General features: G+C 38.0%; 1 protein-coding gene across 3 annotated transcripts in view; it reads right to left on the bottom strand.

Annotated features, from left to right (window-relative positions):
• Positions 1-1,342: 1,342 nt before the first annotated feature.
• Tmem67 (transmembrane protein 67) overlaps positions 1,343-25,226 on the bottom strand; it is a 54,197-nt gene continuing 30,313 nt past the window's right edge. For 2 of the 3 annotated variants that reach the window (XM_004656934.2, XM_045144211.1), the window contains 12 exons: positions 24,805-24,903; positions 24,468-24,554; positions 22,852-22,951; positions 22,630-22,769; positions 19,908-20,048; positions 16,314-16,394; positions 11,529-11,645; positions 8,397-8,513; positions 8,190-8,294; positions 7,822-7,924; positions 3,923-4,065; positions 1,343-2,471 (listed from right to left, as the gene is read on the bottom strand). In XM_004656934.2, the coding sequence (XP_004656991.2) occupies positions 2,391-2,471; positions 3,923-4,065; positions 7,822-7,924; positions 8,190-8,294; positions 8,397-8,513; positions 11,529-11,645; positions 16,314-16,394; positions 19,908-20,048; positions 22,630-22,769; positions 22,852-22,951; positions 24,468-24,554; positions 24,805-24,903 (1,314 nt within the window). In that variant the 3' untranslated portion in view covers positions 1,343-2,390. The remainder of the gene's footprint in view (positions 2,472-3,922; positions 4,066-7,821; positions 7,925-8,189; positions 8,295-8,396; positions 8,514-11,528; positions 11,646-16,313; positions 16,395-19,907; positions 20,049-22,629; positions 22,770-22,851; positions 22,952-24,467; positions 24,555-24,804; positions 24,904-25,226) is intronic. The other variant, XM_045144210.1, reaches the window with a different exon arrangement.

Raw genomic sequence — 25,226 nt, 5'->3', positions numbered from 1 at the left:
ACGCAAATGCTTCAACTGCTGAGCCGTCTCTCTAGCCCATTAAATATTTAAAAAAAATTAATTGCACGTGTGTGTGTGCATGCACATGCACATGTGGGCACATTGGGATTTCCTGTGGTTGCAAACAAACTCCATCTGGATTCACCACCATTTTACATCTGGCTTTATGTGAGTGCTGAGGAATTGAACCCTGGCTGGCAGGCTTTGCAAGCAAGTACATTTCAACTGCTGAGCATCTCTCTAGCTCCATGCATATCCTAACATACTAATCCTTATAGCCCCTACCCCTGCTCCAAGTGGTCAGCAATAGGTATTATTTACACTGTACCACTCTACAGCATCAGCTTGGCTCACAATGTGAAAACTCCTGGTTGCAGCAGAACTCGAATCTGGAGCACCTCCCATGAACCATGCTACACACTGCTCTGAACTGCATCTATTCCCTCTCAGATTATATTGGTCCATGTTTACAGAGAAGAAAACGGACATACGCTTCCTGCTGAGTTAACAGTCAATGTCAATGTGCCTCCATGTACCAGCTTGCCCTTCTCCAGAGCCAACAGTTAAGATAGCAGTGCCAGGACAGAAAGCACATTAAGTCTCCTGTAACAGGGACTTGTCTTCAGAAGGAATTTAGGGGCTGTGCATTTCTAAGGTGGATCCAAATCGCACAGCACCTTACAGGAATCTCTCTAGCTTTTGTTTCATTATGGGATGAAATGAGGATGACACACAACAAATGTTCCTAGGTTATCAGTAAAACAGAACAAGGCACTACAGACGTATGTGAAAGGCAATAGGCTCACTGAAAAAGTATGCAAATGACTGTAGTGAGGCAATGTGAACCCTGGCATCAACAGTGCATTAAATCTCAAATATACTGTTAGCTAGTTAACATAAGCATCGTATACAAGACTAAGTCAGAATGGATTTTTATGTATTTTCTCTTTTATTAGCAAATACAGTACCAGATCCTGAATTCTGAAATTTATTTAACACATTTATATTAATAGCAACTTTTCATATGTAGAATGATGAATTTCTTTGCAATGGGTGGTTTTAAAAATCTATGCTCCTACATTTATTTATCTCCTCATCTGTTACAAAGGCATCTTGTTCTGGGGTCCTTCAGAAACTGTAGTTTCAAATACACAATTTACTACTCCTTCCTTTTTCTGCTCAGTCATCCACAAGTTTCAGGGAAAAGTGAAAGATTCAACTTAGGCAACAGCTGAGTACCTCACCATGATAATACTATATTCATGAAGTCTACTTTTCTGGTATTCATTACTCAAACAGAAAACAGAAATACCAAATGTTTTATTATGTATTTTCAATGCAAATACAAACAAAACTTACATGGCATTACATTTAAATAGTTACACAGTATCAAATATTGGTTTGAAATTAGTGACCACTACACTTGAGTAAGAAGACCTTCTATGTGTATGGTAGGAATATCACTCAAAAATATTAGAGTACATTGAAGAAAAAACACAGAACATTGATAGCTATGTGGCTCTGGGTTTAGCCTTATCATAATTATGTTTTGAATCTTAATTTCTTTTCCCCTTATTAAAAATAAGCTATTGATTTATGAAGTCTGTTTGCTTTACATAAATTTCCTTGTTAACACGACATAATAAATTTATTTTGTTTTTTTAATAAAATTTACACATAATTGAAGAGCAACACTTTAGAGGAGTTCTCTTAAAATATTAATTAAAATGTACAAAATAAAAACCACGTTGGAAAAATGTGACACATCTTAATAAATGGAAAGCACACAAGGAATGTCAGCACACTTCATGAAAAACTAAGTGACCAGGTAAATAAGGGAATGGATTTAGACCATTTTATAAGAGATAGTAGGTCAGTCCACTGACAAATAGGGTGTGTAATCAGAATGAGGCAAACTGAGGCAGCAATAATACAAACCAAATGTTAAAGTAAGTTTGAAAATGTTTCAATATTTATTCAACCATAAGTAAGTGTAAAAAAACATATGTAAATAATGAACTGAAAACTAGTCATGAATGTAGAATCAAATAATTTTGGCAACATGACAAAACATAGGCAAATGATAGAAATGATACAGAAGGACAAATGACAGGGAATATTTTGATTATCATTAAAATGTACTTTGCTGAAAGCAACATTTAGAATTGTTTGCCTCACTGTCATAGTAATGTAGTATTTAGTGAACTAAATACAAAGCAATGGGGAAACAGTATTTTCCATTATCTCACATAGTTTTACACGTTATAAAAATAAATCTTTTGTAGATAAAAAAACAGAATAATCTGTATTACAAGTTTTTAAAAACATAAGTTCATATCATGTCTTTTTGCCATGATAATGTGGAGTCCCTAAGTTCTCTAAATAATACATTAAATCAGAAATCTTTGATCCACCAGTGTTTTGGTTGCCAAGTTCTTTTGTCCTACTGTGTTGCGGACAAATCGAAAAATCTGAAAAGAGTAAACAATTGAGAAGAAAATGAAACATTTGTAAAGAAAATTATAATAGTGGCATGTCCGTTATGGGGGAAACCAACTGCTTGCTAATTAGACTGGAGACCCACTCCATGAGAGTGAATAAATCCCTGACACTGAAAACCTACAATAGGGGTAGTTAATGAGCTCTAGGGGTGTAACATCTGCTGGTGTCCGGCTAAATGTATATACTATGCTCACCAAACTGCCCAGTAAGCACTTCTCTTAATGTTCATACTCACATATTAATGCTACTCTCACTTTTGGTTAGAGAAGCTTCTCTTTTCAGATGGCAGTGACCTTGGAATGACTCACAAGGCACCATGGTGCTGAGAAGGGACAGAGGAATGCTCAGCACTGAGGTATCTCTATCACAATCTTCCAAGTTTCAGGGTCCATTGTGGAAGAGGTGGCAGAAAGAATGTAAGAGCCAAAGGAAGGGTAGGACTCCTTGCAACGAGCTCCTCCAGACACGAAATAGCCTGGATATCCATGGCCTCACAGTGTCTGACACTACCTACACAAGACCATCATAATAGGAGGAAAAGATCATGACATCAAAATAAAAGAGAGATTGAGAGGGGGAGGGGATATGATGGAGAATGGTGTTTCAAAGTGGAGAATGGAGGGAGGCAGGGCATTACCATGGAATATTATTTACATTCATGGAAGTTGTCAATAAAAATAAATAAAAAACAAAAAAAAAATTAACTATGTACATAAATTAAAATATCTAAATGAAATTAGCTAACTTTCTCAACTAGTTACCTTCATGTACTAGACATTTGAGTTTCATGGTAGTACATATTTCAAAGCTTTTATCATCTTTTATTCTTACTTAGAATATACTTTTATGAATTCATAATAGATATCTCTTGTGTTCACAGGAATGCACCTTTAAACATTTAGAAAGGCAATATCCTTCTGACTCCCAAAAGTATGAAAATATTGAAAGAATCTTCTTGGTAAGGACTAATAAATTAGTACCAACAGTGTATCTCTTTGACTATCTGGGTGCAGCACAGCAGCCATGCTACTCAGTTCTTACCCGCTTGGGTGAGGCTGTGAGCTACAAGCTACCGGAGCTTTTGCTGTGGAGCCCTTAACTGATCTCTAGTGCTTGCTTTTTTGGTTTGTTTACTATGAATGGAACACTAAAATTACTGCTCATTTTTGGTATGTAGGAGACTGACAGTTAAGTACCATTCTACTTGCCCTCCACCAGATCCTAGTACTTCACTGGTCCTAAGGGAGAGTGCAGAATACAGTCGGTTGAAGTGTTATTTCTTCTCTTGGTAGGGTTAATTAATCCTAAACTGCTACAAATTTCTACTGGTAAGTGTATGTCGTTACATTCTACTATGAAAATAAGTATCTATCCCTAGTATATTTGTTTTAAAAGAAACCCAGAATATCTTTAAATTTACCTCTTGTTGTAGGTATGTAAGGAAGGCAGCTAAAACCAAATCTTGGCAAGCCAAATCCACAATGCAGAAGAACAACAGATCAAAAATAAGAAGTGTGGTTTCATTTCCATAATACAACATGTTGCTGAAAGAGTAACTTTCATCTGTAAAAAAAACCCACAATGTATATGTCATAAATTTAAAAATATAAAAATCTATGATTGACGTCTGGTGACAAATTTGGGTATTTAAAAATAGCATATTATTTAAAAACTAGTACTATGTGCAATACTTCATGGCATAAATAAAAACTTCCCAAGATTTGATATTCTAAACATTAGTCAAGGAATTCAAAAACTCTTAAGAAGCAGTTTTAACCAAAGGCTGATAATTTTAGTACTGTAAGTACACAATGAAAGCCCTTTCTTCCTCCCTTCCTTCCTTCTTTCTTTCTTTCTCTTTTTTTTTTTTTTTTTTTTTTGAGGTAGCAGCATCTCACTCTAGGCCAGGCTGAGATGGAATTCACTATGGCCTCGAACTCACAGTGATCCTCCTCCCTCTGCCTCTCAAGTGCTTGGATTAAACATGTGTGCCACCACATTCAGCTTTACAGTGAGTATCTTTTAAAGAGCAATTAATGGATATCCTTTCTCTATTTGTTAATATAACTGAAGTCTAAATTAATCTTACAAAGATTCTCCAAGACAGATAGAGTCAATTAAAAAGAAAAGATGATGGCTTATCAGTTACAGTGCTTGCCTGCAAAGCCAAAGGATCCAGATTCACTTCCCCAGTACCCATGTAAGCCAGATATACAAGGTGGCACAAGCATCTGGAGTTCATTTGTAGTGGCTGGAGGCCCTAGGGCATTCAATCTCTATCTGCCTCTTTCTCTCTCCCCCAAATAAATAAATAGAAAAAATTTTAAAAATTAAAAAGTTAGGAAAGAAAGAAAGAAAAAGAGAAAGGAAGAAGAGACCCAGTAAGGCACAGAGCTGCATTCCAGAACTTCTGTCTCATATAGGTTTTGCATCTAAGGTTTTCTTCCAAGACTTTTTTTTTTTTTCTTTTGGTTTTTCTAGGTAGGGTCTCACTCTGGCTCAGGCTGACTTGGAATTCACTATGTAGTCTCAGGGTGGCCTCGAACTCTCGGCGATCCTCCTACCTCTGCCTCCCGAGTGCCAAGACTTCTTTTAACTCAACATATGATTTTGTCCCTTTTGGGATGTGAGCACCTTTCTAAAAAGACCTGATAAATGCTACAGCCCCCTTACCATGAAAAATGAACAAAAAGCCAAGCATACAATAAAAATAGTTTCTGGGTGGTCTAGGGAGCCATGACATGGCCATGGAAACCTAGTGGAGAAGCAACATCAAGGCACTTGTGATGATCCCTTATGATCTGGGTAGAGATACTCAGTTTGTGAAAATTCAATGACCTGTCAGCAACATTCTTACAAAATGCTCTTCTCTAGAGTACCTGATATGTAAGTAAAACACAGTGGACCTATAGCATGTGTTCCTCTGGTGACTTTCCACTACATGTTCCAGCAACAACACTACAAGGTAGCATTTCCCCAGCTTATTGTGTGCCTTCAGTTCCCTAAGAGATGTTCCCTTACATTTAATCCCTTGCTGGGCACTTCTTCCTGATGCCTCAAAGGTAGCTCCAGATACAATACAGTCAAAACTGACCTCATTCTCTTAGATCCTTCGAAACTGGCCCTCCACCCTCGTTTCCCTGACTTAAGGAAAAGCATCACAATCAATTGTCACTCAAACTGGAAATCTAGACAGTTTTTCTTTTCCTGTCCTTTCTTCCTTCCTTCAATTCTTTTATCCCTTCCCCTCTCTCCTTTCCGTTTCCCAGTTTTCCTTCCTTCCTCTCTCCCCTGCACTTCATCCCTCCCTCCCTCCCTCTCTTGATGGAGTCTCAGTGTGTTAACCCAAGCTGACCTCAAGCTCATGTTCTTCCTACCTCAGCATCCTGAGCAGATAGGATGACAGGAGGGCATCATGCCCAGCTCTGTCTGCTCTTTCCTCTATCTATTTTCTCTTAACATCTTTGGTAATCTCTTTTTGCTTCTTTGTCCCCAATTCTACTGCCTTAACTCATATTCTCATCATTTTCTGATGAAGACTGAAACAGAGATGTGGCTGGGTGGTGGCGCATGTCTTTAATCCCAGTATTCAGGAGGCATAGGAGGATTGCCGTAGTTCGAGGCCACCCTGAGACTACATTGTGAATTCCAGGTCAGCCTGGGCCAGAGTGAGACCCTACCTCAAAAAACCAACCAACCAAACAAACAAACAAACCATCAATCAATCAAACAAACAAATGAAACAGAGATATGAAGAAGACAGAAAAATTAGGGAAGGGCATAGGGGAAAGGAAAGGGCACAGGGGAAAGAAGCACAAATAAAACAGGACGAAGAAAGAAGACCATACACAGCAAAGTACTATTAGAAACAGTAAAAACATGTCCCTCCTGGGTGTCTACTCACAGCAGGTATTATTCTAGTTTTTTTTTTTTTTTTTTTACATGATCATCCCCCAAAGCCTTTAGAAGGTCAAGTCTAATTTTACAAAGACATTAGAAGTTCAGAAACATTAAGCATTTTTCTTTAGTTTTTGTTTTGCCAGGTAGGTTCTCACTCTAGCTCAGGCTGACCTGGAATTCACTATGTAGTATCAGGCTGGCCTTAAACTCACTTTGATCCTCCTACCTCTGCCTCCCAAGTTCTGGGATTAAAGGCATACACCACCACGCCTGGCAAATTGATTTTCCTAAGCAAGTTTTCTCAGTTTTCATAAATTAGTGTGAAATCCAGTTTGGATCAAAGACCAGAAGTCTTTGAAAACTATATCCTTGGTTTGTTTTTTTTTTTTTTTTAAAGAAAAAAAGCTGGGCATGTTGGTATATATCTTTTTCTTTTGTTCATTTTTATTTATTTATTTGAGAGTGACAGAGAGAGAGAGAAAGAGGCAGAAAGAGAAAGAATGGGCGCGCCAAGGCCTCCTGCCACTGCAAACGAACTCCAGACGCGTGCGCCCCCTTGTGCATCAAGTGGGTCCTGGGGAATCAAGCCTCAAACCGGAGTTCTTAGGTTTCACAGGCAAGTGCTTAACTGCTAAGCCATCTCTCCAGCCCTGAAAGCTATATTCTTAATGACTAAGTTTTTTTTTTTTTTAACTTTACCTGTACCATGGTGCCAGAGTAACTCTAATCCAGTTTATAAATTGAAGCAGCTTAGCATACTCTCATACCCATGTTTATTAGCAGTAGCTTCCAAGTTGTTTTGCTTATGTGTCCTTACCAGAATAAGATGCTGAGAATCACTCCTATAGCAGATGCATTCTACTAGTTATTATTCTTAATACTATAATGATAAATTTATGTATAGTTAGTTTTATATTTTCTTCTCATACCTACATGGATAAACTTATATACATCTGATGAGACAAATTTTTCTTAAATATGTATTTTTGAAAATGAATGATCATCAAGACAAAGGGAAACTGATTAAAAATTATTTTTAAGAAACTATCTTGTTACAAATACCAGTGAACTTGGATAAAAATGAATTAGATGGTAAGATTAACCACACATTATTTTTTCAATATTTCTTAGACTGCTAATGAATGAACATTTCAGTAAATTGAGTTTCAATTGTTTGTTTTTATACTTCTGTTTGAGGTATACTATTACTTTTGAAATTTTGCTTTTTGTTGAATCTTTTAAATACTTGTTTCCTACTACATGAATCATGAAATGGAGCACAGAAAATTACTGTAGTTCCATGAAGTTATTTATTATATTTCTATATGAAATTTTAAAAATTGAAAGAAAAATAACTATATACTTTTTTTAACCCCAAATTAATAACATTAGCAAAGTTCAGCAACAGCATAAGGGTACCATTATAAAAGATGCTTTTTTCCATGGGTTCCATGAATTCCATCCCAAGAATTCTTTCAAGCAGCAACTTATCTTTTATAAAGTAATCCATTTCCTTATGAACCTAGTAGAAGACAATAATGTTAAAATAGTGAAATAAATGCTTTCCAGTTAGAAGTAGAATAAAAATGAAAACTGAATAATACATAAGAAAATTTGTTCTATAAAATGAATTTGCTACACCACTATTTATGATAAATGTCTCTCTAGGAATGTTGTAAATCTTAAATGTCAGTAGTATTTAGGGCAGGACATATTGAAGTCTGACTTATTGCATGCTTTTCAAGAGTATATGATCCCAGTTTAAATGTAAAGGCTGATATACATACATGATCGATGAAAGAGCCAAGAAACTTATTCATTGCATGATATGCTTTTATGCTTTGCTCAAAAGTACTCGCTGATGAACTCAATAGTCTAGCAGGGCCATTTCTCTAATATGAAAAAGAGAAATCAATAAATACAACATGTTTTATGTGTTGGCATTAAATGACATTAAATATGGTAAATCACATCTGAACTCTATTGAAACAAACCTTTGTTAGCGTCTCATGAATTCTGTCATAGTGTTGTCTCATCTGGCTGGAAATGGCAATCTGAAAAGTCTGACCATCTGTGTTGGGCACCAAACCTCTCTGGCTGCACAAATTTTCCTGAAAATTTAGAAGATTTTAAAAGTCTATCTCAAAAAGAAAAATTTTTCTTTTAGTTGATATTGCAAGATTTACTGAAATTACATTTGAGACAGAGATCCCAACATTATTCAAGGGCCCCACTACCCTAGATTTTACTACTTTCTACTTTATCTTAATTCAAACTTTCCTGGGTCTTTATATCATCTCTTTTACTCTGCTATACTTAAAGTAAAAAGAAAACCACTTACTTCACCGTAAATTGATATTCTTAGCTTTCTTTGTGATTAACCTTACTGAACTTATATGTGAAAAAGTCTAGTCTTAGAATCAGCTAGCTTTATAATTGTAAGTTTGTTTTCTTGGCAGTTTGAAAATACCACACACGTACTCTTTCACCCTATCCCACTTCCTAGTCCATTTCCATTGATGCTTCATGGTTCCACTCAAGTCTCTCACCTCCATAAAGCTTGCCAACCTTGCCCAGAGCTTAATAATATCCTTTGTCTAAACCTAATCAGCAAATGCAGTACAACATTTGCTTTCTATAGATTTAAAGAATTTAATGAAGCATTTAAATGAATTTCTATTTTAAATACTGTTTTATTAAAAGAGCGCATGACATTGTGGGAATTTAAGAAACATGGAAGAGTGGCAAAAATTATAGAGCTCAACATCCACATTTAAGGTATATAATTTCCAGTTCTTTTTTCTAAGACATACACATAAGAATAGCAAAAAATTGGGATCACACTAATTTCTTATTTATCTGAGCAATTTCCATGTTATTACATATTCTACAAAACATTTTACAAATCTTTCAGAATTCAGTGCACTAAAGACGAGTCAATTTGTCACAAATTTTCACGTTTTTCCCTTGTGATGAAGATCTTGAGTCTAATTAGCTATTCACATTATCAAGTTTTCTTTGAGTTAATTTCATAATGTTAGTCAAAGATTATAACTCTTCAGCAGTTCCTGGTATGTATTGTTGAAATGGTTTCCAGGTTTATAAAAATCTATCCTGATGCCTATTGTCTTATCATTTCATGATGTCCTTGAAGTATTAGCTTTGAAGAGGGAAAAAGGGTTATATCAAGATCTGACATATGAGTATTGTACCCTAATTTTCTTTCATTTATTGCTAATATAAATATGTAGTATACTACTAAAGTAAAATCAATCAATATTCCCTTCTTGATGCATCCTATTTTCAATGCTTTTAATATTACTCCCTAGTCTGAAGTATTCTTTTCCGGGTGCTTGTAGTTTCATTTTGTTATAGGTAACCTTTCAATTCAGGGAAATTTCTAATAGTTGACCAACTAAACAAATTATCTGTGATATTGGTATGATGCATTAAGCGCCTGTGTGTGTGTGTGTGTGTGTGTGTGTGTGTAAGCAGATACACACATCCCACGTACACAGTGGCTGGAGAAGGATGTCTGGTATCTTCCTTTGTCATTCTTCTGCCTTGTTTCCCTGAGGCAGTTCCACTGAAGAAGGCTGGAGCTTGTGCTGTTTTGGGTAGGCTGGCTGACCAGGGTGCCCCAGTGATCTTCCTCATGTCTTTGTCCCCTCTCAGGACTGGAGTTAAAGGCATGTGTGGCTAGCTTTTTATGTGGGTGCTGGAGTTTGAAGCCAGGTTTTCCTGTTTTCTCAGCAAGCTCTCTTACCCACTAAGCCATCTCCCCAGCCCCTTAATCACTAAATACTTTAGGGTTTCCTTCTTAAATGTATCTTATTCTTTTAAGAAGTTTTTTGTTTGTTTGTTTGTCTTTTGAGGTAGGTCTTACTTTCTAGCCCAGGATGACCTGGAATTCATTATGTAATCTCAGGGTGGCCTTGAACTCACAGTAATCCTCCTACTTCTGCCTCCCTAGTTCTGGGATTAAAGGAGTGCACCACCATGCCTGGCCTGTCTTTTAAGAATTTTACTGTGGAAATTCTCAAGTAGACACAATAGAAAGAACAACAAATCACATCACTCAAGCTCAACAGTTACCAATATTTACCAACTTTTGTTTCTCTAGCTAGCTCTTATTTTCCTATTTTTATTTTACTTTATTTATTTTTGGTTTTTCAAGGTAGGGTTTCACTCTTGTCCAGGCTGACCTGGAATTCACTATGTAGTCTCAGGGTGGCCTAGAACTCATGGTGATCCTTTTACCTCTGCCTCCCAAATGCTGGGATTAAAGGTGTGCACCACCATGCCCAGCTATTATTTTAATTTAAAGCCAACTCCAAATCATGTTATTTCATCTATAAATCTTTAATAAGGGCTTGATAAAAAAATAGCCATGCCATTATATTCCTAACAAAATTAAGCATTATTTAACATAAGTTGACATAAATCAGTTTTTTCCCCATAAAGATCTGTGTTTGTCTGGATAAAGAGCCAAAGTCCATACATGATGTCTGATCGTCTCTTAAACTTCCCTTCATAGATAACAGTTCCTGTACCATTACCACCACTATCGCCCTTCCTTTTCTCTTTATGCTTTTGGGTAGAGACACATTTGTCCTGTAAGGGATCCTATTCTCTGGAAATGGCTAAATACTTTCTTGAATGCTATAAAATTTGACCTGCTATCCCTTTTTATTTTCTATAAAACAATGGTTAGATCTAGATAGTTGATTATATTTAGGTTCTTAGATAATAATTATTTTGTGGGTGATGTTACTTCCCATTAAAACATATCAGGAAGTTAGCGTTCCTTATTCTGTAACCTATTGAGAAGTTGAACCAGTGTGTCCAGATGATGTCAGTCTGACCCTGTATTATTACTTCCCATCAACACTCACTTGTTTTGACAACCACTGATGAGTGCAGCCTGTACTCATTCATTCATTAGCCATTTCCAACTTAAAATTCCTTCTACTTTTCTGAGGAAGAATTTTTATTTATTATTTGACTACTCTGAAATGTACTTCCTATAGGTACTGCAGGACAAAAACAGACTCTATTATGTTCAAGGTCCTGAGTTTGTATCCCATATCTCAACTTAAAAAGAAAAAGATGTAGAATATACCTACCGCTTCTCTTTTAAGATTCATATTCATTTCTTCCATGTTAGTGTCTGCATGCCCATGCACTGATCGACCATGAATATAGTACCCAAAACATCTGTGGGATAACAGAAACACCGATATCTGAAAAAGAGAAGGAAAAGGAACAATTAGCAACTTCATCTACAAAACGAAACAAGAGATTTTCTTCTTCTTCTTCTTCTTCTTTTTTTTTTTTTTTTTTTTGTCTTAAAACTGCTTCCTTTCTCCCAAAATGATGAGGATCAAATTCTTGGAAAATATATGAAAAGGATGATAAGGTAATTGTGGTGGTGTCCCCCATAAACTTAGGTGTTCTGAATACTTGGTTCCCAGCTAATGGAGATTTGGGAATTAACACCTCTTGGAGGCAGTCTATTGTTGAGGGTAGGCATATGGGTGTTAAAGCCAATGTCCCCTTGCCAGTATTTGACACACATTCCTATTGCTATTGTCCACCTAATGTTGGCCAGGAGGTGATGTCCACCCTCTGCTCATGGAATTGTTTGCCCCTGCCATCATGGAGCTTCCCCTTGAGTTTGTAAACCAAAATAAACCTCCCCCCCCCCACAAGCTGCTCTTTGTTAGGTGATTACTGCCAGCAATGTGAACCTGAGTGCAAAAGTGAAATTAGTACCAGAGGAGTGGGATTGCTGCTAGATGCCTGACTGTGTAGCTTTGGCCTTTTGAAACTGATTTTCAAGAGGAATGTGGAAGGATTTGAAACGTTGGCCTGAGAGATGCTTTGCAGTGTTGTAAATATGCTTTATGGACTATTCTGGTCAGAGTTAAAGACCTGAATGCAGTAAGAACCATGGATTATGAGGTTTGGCTTGCAAGAGTGAGAAAAAGGTTTGCCTGGACTGGGCTAGAAGCAGTCTGTCTGTGTGAGAGGCTTGCTGTTACACCCATGTCCTGAGAACTTGTGCAGGGTTGCTTTGTGTAGAAATGGACTGGTGAGCAGAGGGATATGGCACAGAAAAAATGAAATCTTTGGGCCAAAACTTCTGCCCGTTCAGCTGTAATTGTATGAGAGATTACAACCTTTGAGATTGGGCCAGCTGATCTGCACTGAGAAAACAGAAAGAATGTAGTCTTCTGAAGGGGCCTATATGCTGAAGGAGTGTCCTATTCTTCAAAGTCTGCTTTATTCCCCTCTAGATTAACAAATTGGCATCCTACCTGGTATTGTAAAGTATAAAAAATGCAGGAAAGAAGCCAGGTGTGGTGGCACATGTCTTTAATCCCAGCACTTGGAAGCAGAGGTAGGAGGATCACCATGAGTTCCAAGCCACCCTAAGGCTATATAGTGAATCCCAGGTCAGCCTCCTGGGCTAGAGCAAGATCCTACCTCAAAAATAAACCAAAAAAAAAAAAAAAAAAAAAAAAGAAAAAGAAAGAAGAGGGTCATTGAATTTGTAACACAGTCTTGTTTTGGAAATGGCCATGGGCAGTAGGAAGCAGGTCTGCTAAGGAATGCCTGTATGGAGACCTGATAAAGAGTCATGAGAATAAACCATGGGTTACAGTGGAGACCCAGTGGAGATGACAGGACCATGAAATGACTGCCAGGCAGAGCTGCCGGCCCTGAATGAAGCTTTCCAGGACTATGAGTAGCTTAGCTGGAGGGGCAGAATTGGAACTCCAGAGACTTGTCATTGGTTAGATGTTGCAGTCTGGTTCACATTGCTGGTAGAAATCACCCAACCAAGAGTAGCTTCTGGGAAAAAGATTTATTTTGGCTTACAGGCTCGAGGGGAAGCTCCACGATGGCAGGAGAAAACGATGGCATGAGCAGAGGGTGGACATCACCCCCTGGCCAACATAAGATGGACCACAGCAACAGAAGGGTGTGCCAAACATTGGCATGGGGAAACTGGCTATAAAGCCCATAAGCCCGCCCCCCAACAATACACTCCCTCCAGGAGGCATTAATTCCTAAATATCCATCAGCTGGGAACCTAGCATTCAGAACACCTATGTTTATGGGAGACACCTGAATCAAACCACCACATTCCGCCCCTGGCCCCCATAAACTGATATCCATACATGATGTAAAATATAATGCATTCAGTCTGACTTTAAAAATCCCATAGTTTTTATCAATCCTAATGATGTTCAAACATCCCCATAGTCCAAGATCTTTTAACTGAGCCATAATACAAAAAAAAAAAAAAAAAAACCTCAGAAAACACATAGTGGCACAGAATAAATATTCACACTGCAGTAGATGGCACTGAGAATAGCAAAGAAACATTCAACCAATACAAGATTTAAAACAACCAGGACAAACATCAAACTCTGTAGCTTCAAGTCCAGCAACTCTAGCCAGTGACAAATCTTCAAGTCCAATAATTCTAAGCAGCAACAAGTCTCTGGCATTCCAATTCCACCCCTCCAGTTAGGCTACTCACAGTCCTGGAAAACTTCATCAGGGCCGGCAGCTCTCCTTGGCAGCCATCTCATGGCCCTGGCATCTCCACTGGGTCTCCACATGCAAGCCACGGTTCATCCTCATGGCCCCATGGGGTCTCCATGCAGGCAACCAGCAAACCTGTTTCACACTGCCCATGGCCATTTCCAAAACACAAGACCTTGTTGCAAACTCAATGACCCTCTTTCCAGCATTTCTTATACTCCACAATACCAGGTAGGGTGCCAATTTGTTAATCCAGGGGGGAATAAAGCAGACTTTGAAGAACAGGACACTCCTTGAGCACTCAGGCCCCTTCAAAAGAGTTGACATTCTTCTTGTTGCCCCAGCACAGGTCAGCTAGCCCAGTCTCAAAGGTTGTAATCTTTCAGTTGCAGCTGAACGGGCAACAGTTCACCCAACGATTTTTTTTTTTCTGTGCCTTATCCCTCTGTACACACCAGTTCATTTCTACGCAAAGCAGCCCTGCACAACTTCTCAGGACATGGGCATAAGAGCAAGCTTCTCACACAGACTGCTAGCCCAGTTCAAGAAAGCTTTTTCTCACCCTCATAAGCCAAACCTCACCATCCATAGTGTTTACTGCATTCAGGTCTTGCAGCTCAGACCAGAATAGTCCACCAAGCTGTTGTAGCACTGCAAGGCATCTCTTAGGCCAAGGTTTCAAATCCTCCCACATTCCTCTTGAAAATCAGCTCCAAAAGGCCAAAGCCACACAGTCAGGTGTCTAGCAGCAACCCCACTACTTGGTACCACATTACTGTTGCAGTCCGGTTCACATTGCTGGTAGAAATCACCCAACCAAGAGTAGATTCTGGGAAAAAGATTTATTTTGGCTTACAGGCTCGAGGGGAAGCTCCACGATGGCAGGGGAAAACAATGGCATGAGCAGAGGGTGGACATCACCCCCTGGCCAACAGAAGGTAGACCACAGCAACAGAAGGGTGTGCCAAACACTGGCATGGGGAAACTGGCTATAAAGCCCATAAGCCCGCCCCCAACAATACACTCCCTTCAGGAGGCATTAATTCCCAAATATCCATCAGATGGGAACCTAGCATTCAGAACACCTATGTTTATGGGGGACACCTGAATCAACCACATTAGACTTCTCAGTTGTTAGAATTACTGGACCTGGAGACTTGTCATTGACTACAGTTACTGGACTTAAGAGCTATAGTTTGATGTTTGTCCTGTAGAAATCTTGTATTGGTTGAACATTTCTTTGCTATGCCCAATGCAATCTTTTGTAGTGCGAACGTTTATTCTTTGCCATTATGGATTTTTTTTTTTTTGTATTATGGCTCAGTTAAAACATTTCCAACTATGGGAATGTCTGAACATCATTAGGATTGATAAAAACTATGAGGACTTTTAAAGTTGGACTGAATGCATTGTATTTTATATCATGTATAGTTATCAGTTTATGGGGGTCAGGGGTGAAATATGGTATCCCCCATAAACTTAGGTGTTTTGAATGCTACGCTTCTAGTCCATAGAGGCTGGAGAGTTAATCCCTCCTGGAGGCAGTGTATTGTTGGGGGGCAGGTTTATGGGAATTATAGCTAAGTTCCCCTTGCCAGTGTTTGGCACACTCTCCTGTTGCTCTTGTCCTCCTGATGTTGGTTGGCCAGAAGGAGATGTCCACATTCTACTCATGCCATCATATCTCCCTGTCATCATGGAATTTCCCCTCAAGTCTGTAAGCCAAAATAAGCCTCCCCGCCCCCGGGTGATTTCTGCCAGCAAGGTGAACCTGACTTCAACAGTAACTAAAGATAATAAGGTTTTGGTTAAAAGTATATGGAAAGAAGACTAAAGATAAAAATTTTATTTCCAAGGAAGGAAGATATTTTGACACATGGAAAATTTCAGGGGTTGCAGGATGAACGAACTATATTTAGCAGAATAAAAATGTCATAATTGGGCTGGAGAGATGGCTTAGCGGTTAAGCGCTTGCCTGTGAAGCCTAAGGACCCCGGTTCGCGGCTCAGTTCCCCAGGTCCCACGTTAGCCAGATGTACAAGGGGGCGCACGCGTCTGGAGTTCGTTTGCAGAGGCTGGAAGCCCTGGCGCGCCCATTCTCTCTCTCTCCCTCTGTCTGTCTTTCTCTCTATGTCTGTCGCTCTCAAATAAAAAAAAAAAAAAAATTTAAAAAAATGTCATAATTAATAACTGTGAATAAGGAAGAAAACCCACCAAGGTAGTGAATATTAACTTGTAGCTCTTATAATTATTTTTGGGATTCATGGCCAGTGGAAAATTGGACTAAAAATCAAATTATAACCAATTTTTAAAGGAGGAAAAATATCCATTACAAAAAGTCAGCTAGCACTTACGTTACTCACAGAGCACAAATCAACGAACTGTCGAATCTTATCCTCTATGAATCTCTCATAAAAGGCAGCGAAGAAGACAATCTGAAACCGGAAGCCAAAATCATAGTGTTAGCACCAGGATTGCAGCTTTTTTCACAGGCATACTAGTGGTTTAAGAAAAGAAGCTACAACAACAACACATGGCCTCTAAAGGTTCCTGTGAGATCAAATCCTTCTTGTCCTTTCTGACCACTGTCAAAGGAAGGACAACTGTGGAATTCTGTTAAGTCACTGTCGGAGGCCATTGTGCGTTTTAAAAAACCTTTCTGTGTTAATAAAACAAGGTAACACAGGGCTGGAGGGATGACTTAGCAGTTAAGGTGTTTGCCTGCAAAAGTCAAAGGACCCAGGTTAGATTGCCCAGGACCCGTGTTAGCCAGATGCACAAGGGGGTGCAAGCATCTGGAATTTATTTGCAGTGGCTGGAGGCCCTGGCATGCCTATTCTCTCTCTCTTTCTCTCTCTCTCTCAAATATATAATAAAAATAAAATAGTTTAAAAATAAAAAAAAAAGGTAACACAAAGAAGTAGGATGAAAAAGTTTTAAAAATTAGCATAAATCAATGTGTTAGTGGCAGGTTTATGTCTGGCTTTGCAGGTTTGCTCACATTCTTAATTTCAAGAGCCATTATGTAACTTTCTGAATTTCAGCTTTATCTCTGACATAACAGCACATGAAAAACATATATCCAGTTTTCCACTTTGTCCAATGTGGTAAATATTCAAGTATTTAAATTGAATAATTTTATATATTTTTATATTTAATAATACTAGATAAGAAAAGTCATAATTAAAAAATTTACACTATAGACCTGTTTAGCTATGTTTCAGAGAAACACACTTCCTAACTGGTCTACTTAAAGGTGTGCCTACATCCACCCCCCTTACCTCTACTGACTATCTCCTATTCCCATTAAATCTCTTTGTAGCACTTGATACTCTCCAACTAGCTCTTACCAGAGCATATCCGTAAGTGTAGCACAGTATCCTGTACATAAAAGGTACTCAAAGCTATTATAGTGGATTCAGAGTACTTCTTACACACTAAATATATACATATAGCCAAACCCCTTGAAAGAACATGAGGAACATCAACATTCAAGGTGTAAAACTTAAAGGATTGCAAATTGAAGAGGATGGGCGTAGGGAATTATGTAAGTGAACAGTAAGTCTAACTGTTACAGTCCAGGAGAGGTCAGACAAATCTGCGAAACTCTAATGTGTTGTTCGAGGAACTCACACTGATAATCTTAGAATACTGCCACAGACAGACAGATTTCTCTGGGTCTGATAGCAAAGTGAGAGCAAAGACCAAGGTTAGGTGGTGGCACCCAAGACTGTCAGCTACTGGTCCAACCATTCTTCCCAATTTCTCCTTAATCATAGACCTGCTCTTTGGGGAGGACATATAGCCACCCAGCTGAAAGATGTCAGTGTAGCTAGGTGTAGCCACATGACTAAGTTCTAGCTATGGAACTTTAGAAAGATTTTTAAGGAGGGGAGACAGTTCATTAACCCTGACTCCTTGAAACTCCATTAACCTTATGGACCAGAAAGTGGCCTCAGAGATGCAAGTCCCATGGGCACAGCAGAACAGGCTTCTGGGTCCTCATGACAGTTTTGGCCCTGTTCTACTGACTTCTGCCCTGTTTGTCATGGGAGAGGGCAGGTTTTCTTTTATTTCAGCCATTCCTATCTTTTTTTTTTTTTATTGGTGTATATGCATGCATGTGTACATATGTGTGTGCTCTATGCACACATGTATGGAGGCCAGAGGAAGACATTGTGAATCCTCCTTATCATTCTTCTGTGTTATTTTCTTGAGATGGAATCTCTCACTGAACTTGAGGCTCCTGAAGCTCTTCAGTTAGACTGGCTGACCAGTGAGCCCCAGCAGCCCTGTTCTCTCTGGCCCCCTCAGTGCTGGGGTTACGGGCATGCATGGCCATGCCTGGCTAATATGTGGGTGTTGGGGATCAAATGTGAGTCTTCATGCTTTTGCAGTAAGCACTCATCCACTGAGCCTCAGTCCCTTTTGCTCTTTTTAAAATTATTTTTTATACTTCATGAAGTATGACAAATTTCAGATGGCAGTTATTTAAGTTCTCTACAATAATTCTTTGTAATCAAATGATTTGATATATTCACAAAACTGACTGGTACATGTACAAAATATTTCCCTACTGTGGTACTGATGATTGATACCATCAAGCCCCATGTTCATCCATGTGTCTTCCTTTGTTGGCTGTTACTCTCCAGCTCTCATGTACTACCTCGATCTCCAAAGCTCCAAATATGAAGCGATCTATCCAATGTACAACAAATGTAAATTTAAAAAGGCACTTCTCAGACTAGGAATGTAGCTCAGTGATAAAGTACTTTGCTAGTATGCATAAGGTTCTGAGTATGATTCCCTACACTGTAAAAAAAAGGGGGGGAGGTCAATTTTCAGTTATTGAATGCTAATTAGATCCAATTTAATAAGAATAAGCTCTCTTAAAGAGACTTTAATCCCCTGCCCTTTTTTGTTTGTCTGTTTTTCAAGGTAGGGTCTCATTCTAGCCCAGGCTGACCTGGAATTCACTATGTAGTTTCAGGGTGGCCTTGAACTCACACTGATGCTATCTCTGCCTCCTGAGTGCTGGGATTAAAAGTGCTTGTCAACAAACTCGGCCCCAAGATTTTTGAAAAGATGCTGTATTTTTTTGTAATTAGGTGGATAATTGTTAGCTAACATGTAGCAAGTTGTCTCTCTCAAGGTCTCATCTTCATTTGCTCACTATAGAAATTAAAAGAAGTTTTAATTAAACAGGAAAACCTTCTGCTCTTGGGACTCTATGGAAGCAGGAAAAAGAACAGACATTAGAGCTAAACCTTCTAAATCTTTAGCTGCCATTTCCTTTTCTTTTCTTGCCTTCATCTTTTTAACTTCAAGAAGGTGAAGGAATTAAGCACAGAAAAGAACCTCTGTGAAAGCCACAGAACCTGGTAGCTGTGAGGATTCATGTTTCATTTTGGTTATTTAAAAAAAAAAAAAATCCCTGAGAGGCATTAGCACTTAGCAAGAGATTTAGTGAGATACAAATAAATGTAAACTATAAGCTATATTTTGAAGGAAAAGAAAATACTCCGATAGCGTATCTGACGTGTGGTTATATATGAACTAAACTAGAAGTCTGTCCCATGACGAGAAAGATACGACTCTTTACCTTTGAGTCCCCTACTGACAAGAATGTGAACTCTGAAATCAAATTTCCTGACTTCAAAGCACTGTCAACTACTATCTCTGTGACAAGACTTGGGTTTCCTTACCTGTACAGTGATGATGCTAACTGAGCCTATCATATATGGCTAATAGAAAGATGAAGTAGTTAGTATGTCTAAAGCAATTACTGATTCTTACAGGGCCTGGCTTACGATACAATACGAATAGGCATTATCACTTTTGCCACCATCTTTTTACTTTAAAAAAATCAGGATATGAGTCAATACTTGAGGGCAATCAGTATACAAGCAGAGTTACAGAGGCAATGTTAAAGCATAATGTGTTATTACCTGTACAAATCCAATGACCAGCCAAATAGTAGTACACACAGCATATCTCAAAATGCGGCTATATGGTGGTAGGTAGTCTGATGGGTTTCTAGAAAGACTAGAGGATGAATCCATTACTGCTAAGTTCTTGAACCCCACAACCTGAAGTATATAGAAAAAGCAATAATTTAAATAGGCTTAGGAAGACTTCTAGACTAAAAATGGAATATGCTTCTCTACTCATCTTAAAAGACTAAAATATCCAAGCTAATCAACATTAGAAAAAAATCTAGATAACAATATTTTAATTTTTTTCCTTTGGCTTTTTGAGGTAGGGTTTCACTCTAGCCCAGGCTGACCTGGAATTCACTATGTAGTCTCTCAGGGTGGCCTTGAAATCTCAGTGACTCTCCTACTTCTGCCTCCCAAGTGCTGGGATTAAAGGCATGTGCCACCATGCCAGGCTTCAATATTTTAATTTCCTTACTGTCCTACATGCTGACAATTTTCTTAAAAAGGCTTAAGACTTTTCTTCAGATGACTTAAACTACCAACTAGAAATTCATGACTACTTAACACATGTCTGCACTGTACTACTATACTTACTACTTTCATTTTTTTTAAAGAACATATTACAAAAGGTCTTCCAAAAATGGGCAAGAAAGGAATACACACACACACACATACAGACATTGGTTTGGCATGTGCATTTACTGTGTGTCTTTCAAAGAACAAATACTTTACAGTAAGTTATTTTATAAATATTTTACAAACTTGGTTGACTATAAGACTTCTTTTTCATGTACGATTTTTTCAAGCTCATCAAACACTATTTTTTTGGCATTTTGAAAATTATGTCTCATGTAGCCCAGGATGGCCTAGAGCCCACTATGTAAGATGAAAATGACTTTGAACTTCTGATTTTCCTTTCCTCCACATTCTACATACTGAGATTTAAAGGAGTGTCTCCCTCTTTCTAAACCTGGGTTCATCAAATAATATTTAAAAACACTACAAAAAAGTAAGCATGTAAGGTAAAAGACCTGTTACTTAATTTAGACATTCTATAATATGTACATATATTTAATATATTATGTTGTACACTATAAGCATACATTATTTTGTGGGCTGGTGCTGGGAATTAAACTTAGTGCCCCCTGCATATTAGTGCTCTATTATTAAGCTTGATCATCCAAGTACCCCAACCCTCCACTTTTAATTATTTTGAGAAAAGGCATTGTGAACCTGCCCAGGCTGACCTTGAATTAACTCTATAGTCCAAGCAGACTTTCAACTTGCAACCTTCCTGCCTCAGCCTTCCAGCTTCCAAGGTCTACACTACCAGGCCTAGCTCAACATCAACAATTTTACTTGTTAATTAAAAGAACAAAAACAAAGTGCTACTTCAACTAAAGTTTTGAAGTATTGTAAATGTTGTTTCAAAGCCCTATGCCATATACATCCTTTTAAATGATTTTAAAAATGGAAAGGGAGAAGGAGGAAAAGAGACTACAGAGTAAGCATTACTTATTTATAGATAATCTTATTAAGGCAGACAGTTCCTTAACCTGTCAGACAGAAAAATGGTTTTTGTTTCCATTCCCTATACAGTACTATGTCCTTTGATAATTCCAACTAGATCCATGACATAACTGCAAATATGTTATGAAGTATATTGTACATTTTTTAGTTGTAGAGATTGCTTTTAGCACCATAGTAGAGAACAGAAATACAGAAGGTGGGTGTTGAAAAATACCAACCTTGTAATTTCTGATGGAGAGGTGAGAATAGGGTTCATGTGGGAAGGGTTTTTGAAAGCAAATATATGGGTTCACTAAATAAAATGCAACTCTAAGAGTAAGGAGCTGTGGTGATTCGAATCAGTTGCACTCCAAAAACTCATGTGATTGAATATTTGATCCCCAGCTGATGGCAATTTGGGAGGTACAGCTTTGCTGGAGGAGGTATGTTCCTGTGGGTGAGTTTTGGGGTGTTAGAGCCCGGTTCCTCCTTACCAGAGCTCAGGTCACTCTTGTTGCTATATTCCACCTATTGTTACAAGGAGTGATCTTCAACCTCTGCTCGTGCTATGCATCCCCCTGCCACCATGAAGCTTACCCTTGAGACTGTAAGCCAACATAAAACCTTTCCTCCCACCAGCTCCTTGTGGTTGGGTATTTTGTCCCAGTAATGTGATGCTAACTACAACAGGAACATAGACATTTTATACCAGTTCACCAGGGGATTCTGTTAGAAACCAGTGATAGAAAAGCTATTCTTTAAACCCAGAGTCAAATAATTCATTCCTTGAAACTGAAAGTGGAATGGTGGTTGTACAAAGGTTGGGGATAAAGAAATGAGTATATAGTTATTTAGTGAGAACAGAGTTTCAGTTTTTGCAAGATGAAGAGTTGTGGAGATGGACAATAGTGAGAATTTTATACAATAATGTAAATAATTTTAACAGTATCAGATTGCACACAAAATGGTTAATACAGTATACATTTTCTAAGTGTTTTATCATTAACTCACTTAAATTTGTTTTTCTTTATTTTATAATAAGAAAAGCAAAGAGCACCACGATTTTCTAAGAGATTTCTTCTCACAGCTTTGACAGTAATACTTCAACCTGTAGAAAACTTTGCTGCTGTCATGGGCCGTAGTTGGAATTATGTTAACATTTATGAAGTTAATTTATGTTAAGTTGCATTGAATAACATTAATTACATTAAAAAGTTTATACCTCCAAAAAGAAGAGGACGGTAAGTATTTGAAAGAGTGGATTAATTTTTCTCACAGTCTGAATCTCATTCCATTCATTTGCTACAAAGTATGTTCGCCATATGCTTACAGGAACAGTGGCGCTCCGCACACCGCCCTCACCTGGTTGGGGAGAGTAAATGAGTAAAAGCCGTCCTTTGTAAGTGTAGGTAAGAATTCTGGTACTCATGCTTATTTCATTTACCTTCAACAGCTTTAAGAACTTTTCCTTTAGGTCGCTCCCAATCAATAAAGAATATGTCTGTAGTCATCTGAGATATGAGCTTATGTAAAAATTGCAAAGCCTGAAAACATACAATAAAACACATAAAAACTATTAGCATTTAAGCCAAATTATAAAACCAACACTGGGCTGGAGAGATGGCTCAGCAGTTAAAGGCATTTGCTTGCAAAGCCTCACAGCCTAGGTTCGATTCCCCAGTACCTGCATAAAGCCAGGTACACAAGTAGTAGATGCATATGGAGTTTGCTTGCAATGGCAAGAGGTCCTGGTGAGCCCATTCTCTCTACCTCTCTGCTTTCAAATAAATAAACAACCAAATAAGTAATATTAAAACCAACATTGATTGCTTAAGAAATACACTATAATCACCAGAGTATATACCATTCACAAATGACTTCAACATGGAATTATACTACCACTAGGGGGTCACTAGATGTCTGTATCATCTGGAATTACCAACTTCACAGAACTATCATAGATCTATTAATCCACCTTCCTTTGTTTCTTCTTTCCTTAACATAGGGCCATGACTAGAGAGAGGGCATCGCAGTTAAAGCACTTGCATGCAAAACCCAAGGACCCAGGTTTGATTCCCCAGGACCCACGTAAGCCAGATGCACAAGGTGGTGCATGCGTTTGGAGTTCATTTGCAGTGGCTTGAGGCCCTGGTGTGCCCATTCTTTCTCTCTCTTTACCTGCCTCTTCCTCTCTCCCTCCTCCCCTTTTCTCTAAAATATTTAAAAATAAAAAAAAAATAGTGCTATGAAAAAGAGACATCCTTCTTTCTCCTTCCCTATCATAATGTTCTTGCATAACCGGCTCTTCCTCAAGGTTTTATAGATCAGCTGACTTCTTTATAAGTAAGGATTTTTTTCAAGTGTAATTTGATGATTTCAATTAAGAATTTCTTCACTATCTTTTTTCTATCTCTAGATTAGATACAAGAAACTATGCTGTTAAAACATAGTTTTCACATTTACAAGAACAGTCCATTTAAGTTGACGCATTCTTCCTATTGGATGCATTTTGATCAGAAGAGAACATCCAAGTCCAGGACGATAACTTAAGAGGAAGCTCTCTGTTTTCACTGGGAAAAGCTGATACTTACCATAATGCAATGGGATAAGATCTACCACATAGGTATGTAAAGAGCCTTCACCTACAGGGATGGGGACCCTGAGCTGGGAGGGGATGTCATAGGGAGAAGAAAACAACATCTAATATCTCAGTACTCTATCCAGACTTACCTCTTACCCATGATTAACAAGGACACAAAAAAAAAAGTCGAGTCATGACTGAAGGCATTTTGTACCATTGTGAATGTATCATCACACACCAAAGGGGAAAGTTAAACACTGAAATATCATTTAAACAACTCATAACTGCTCAAATATATTTATAGCTGCTTTGAAAAAAGTGACTGAATGCAAGAAATTGAATGAGGTATTATAAAATAAGTCTTTCTTTTAAAACCAAAGTAAATTTTATACCAAAGAATTGAAAGCATTTTAATTTTAAAGACTTACTAGCTAATCAGTAGACTTTTGAAATAAAGGAACCTGTCCTTTGAAGCTTACCTTCAGAGCAAATGAGCATCCCACGTAAGTGACAAAGCGTTCTTCCTGTGCTGGCCTTGGCAGAAAAACAGAGACAGACTTCTGTGCCTAGAACAAAAACTCTTTGGTCAATATAATAACACAATGTTTTTATGAAGCACAATTTATAAAGCCAACAAAGAATAAAAGAAGGGGACAGTGACACACATTACAAATGTAATACTCAGGTGATGGGGAGCTTATTAACTTTCCATATTTCTAATTAAGATGTCTCCCTTTAATAAAAAGTTCCTTTATAAAGGCAGCTTACCAGTTATTCAGATATTGGCATTTAGGTTAGATTCTGAAACTCACTCACTTTGAAGAAAATAAGCCAATAAAGACCTGTTCCCACTGTGATGATAAAAAAAACATTGGCCAGATCACCAGCATAGTACACCAAGAATTTCATGACAGTCTGAAATTTAAGAATAATTATAGCTATTAAAAACCACATTCATTACCTCAATCAGCAACAGTATTAAAATAATACATAATATATTGCCCACCCATTTCTTAAGCCTGAAGTCTTGTTCCATTCATGTAACCATGTATCATCAGTTATGAAAACCAACTGATCTATCTGCTGTGTGTGTGTGTGTATGTATAAAATCTTCCTATCTGTCATTCCATTCTTCCTTCAATCCTGCTCATCCTACAGCTTGTGAAAAACTGCTTCCAAATTTTCTTTAGCTGAGAATCTCTACCACTATCTATCTTGCATATTTTCCATTTTCTTTT

The sequence above is a fragment of the Jaculus jaculus genome, chromosome 2 (genome assembly GCF_020740685.1).
Source record: "Jaculus jaculus isolate mJacJac1 chromosome 2, mJacJac1.mat.Y.cur, whole genome shotgun sequence".
NCBI lineage: Eukaryota > Metazoa > Chordata > Mammalia > Rodentia > Dipodidae > Jaculus > Jaculus jaculus.
This window is presented reverse-complemented; position numbering and strand designations above follow the sequence as displayed.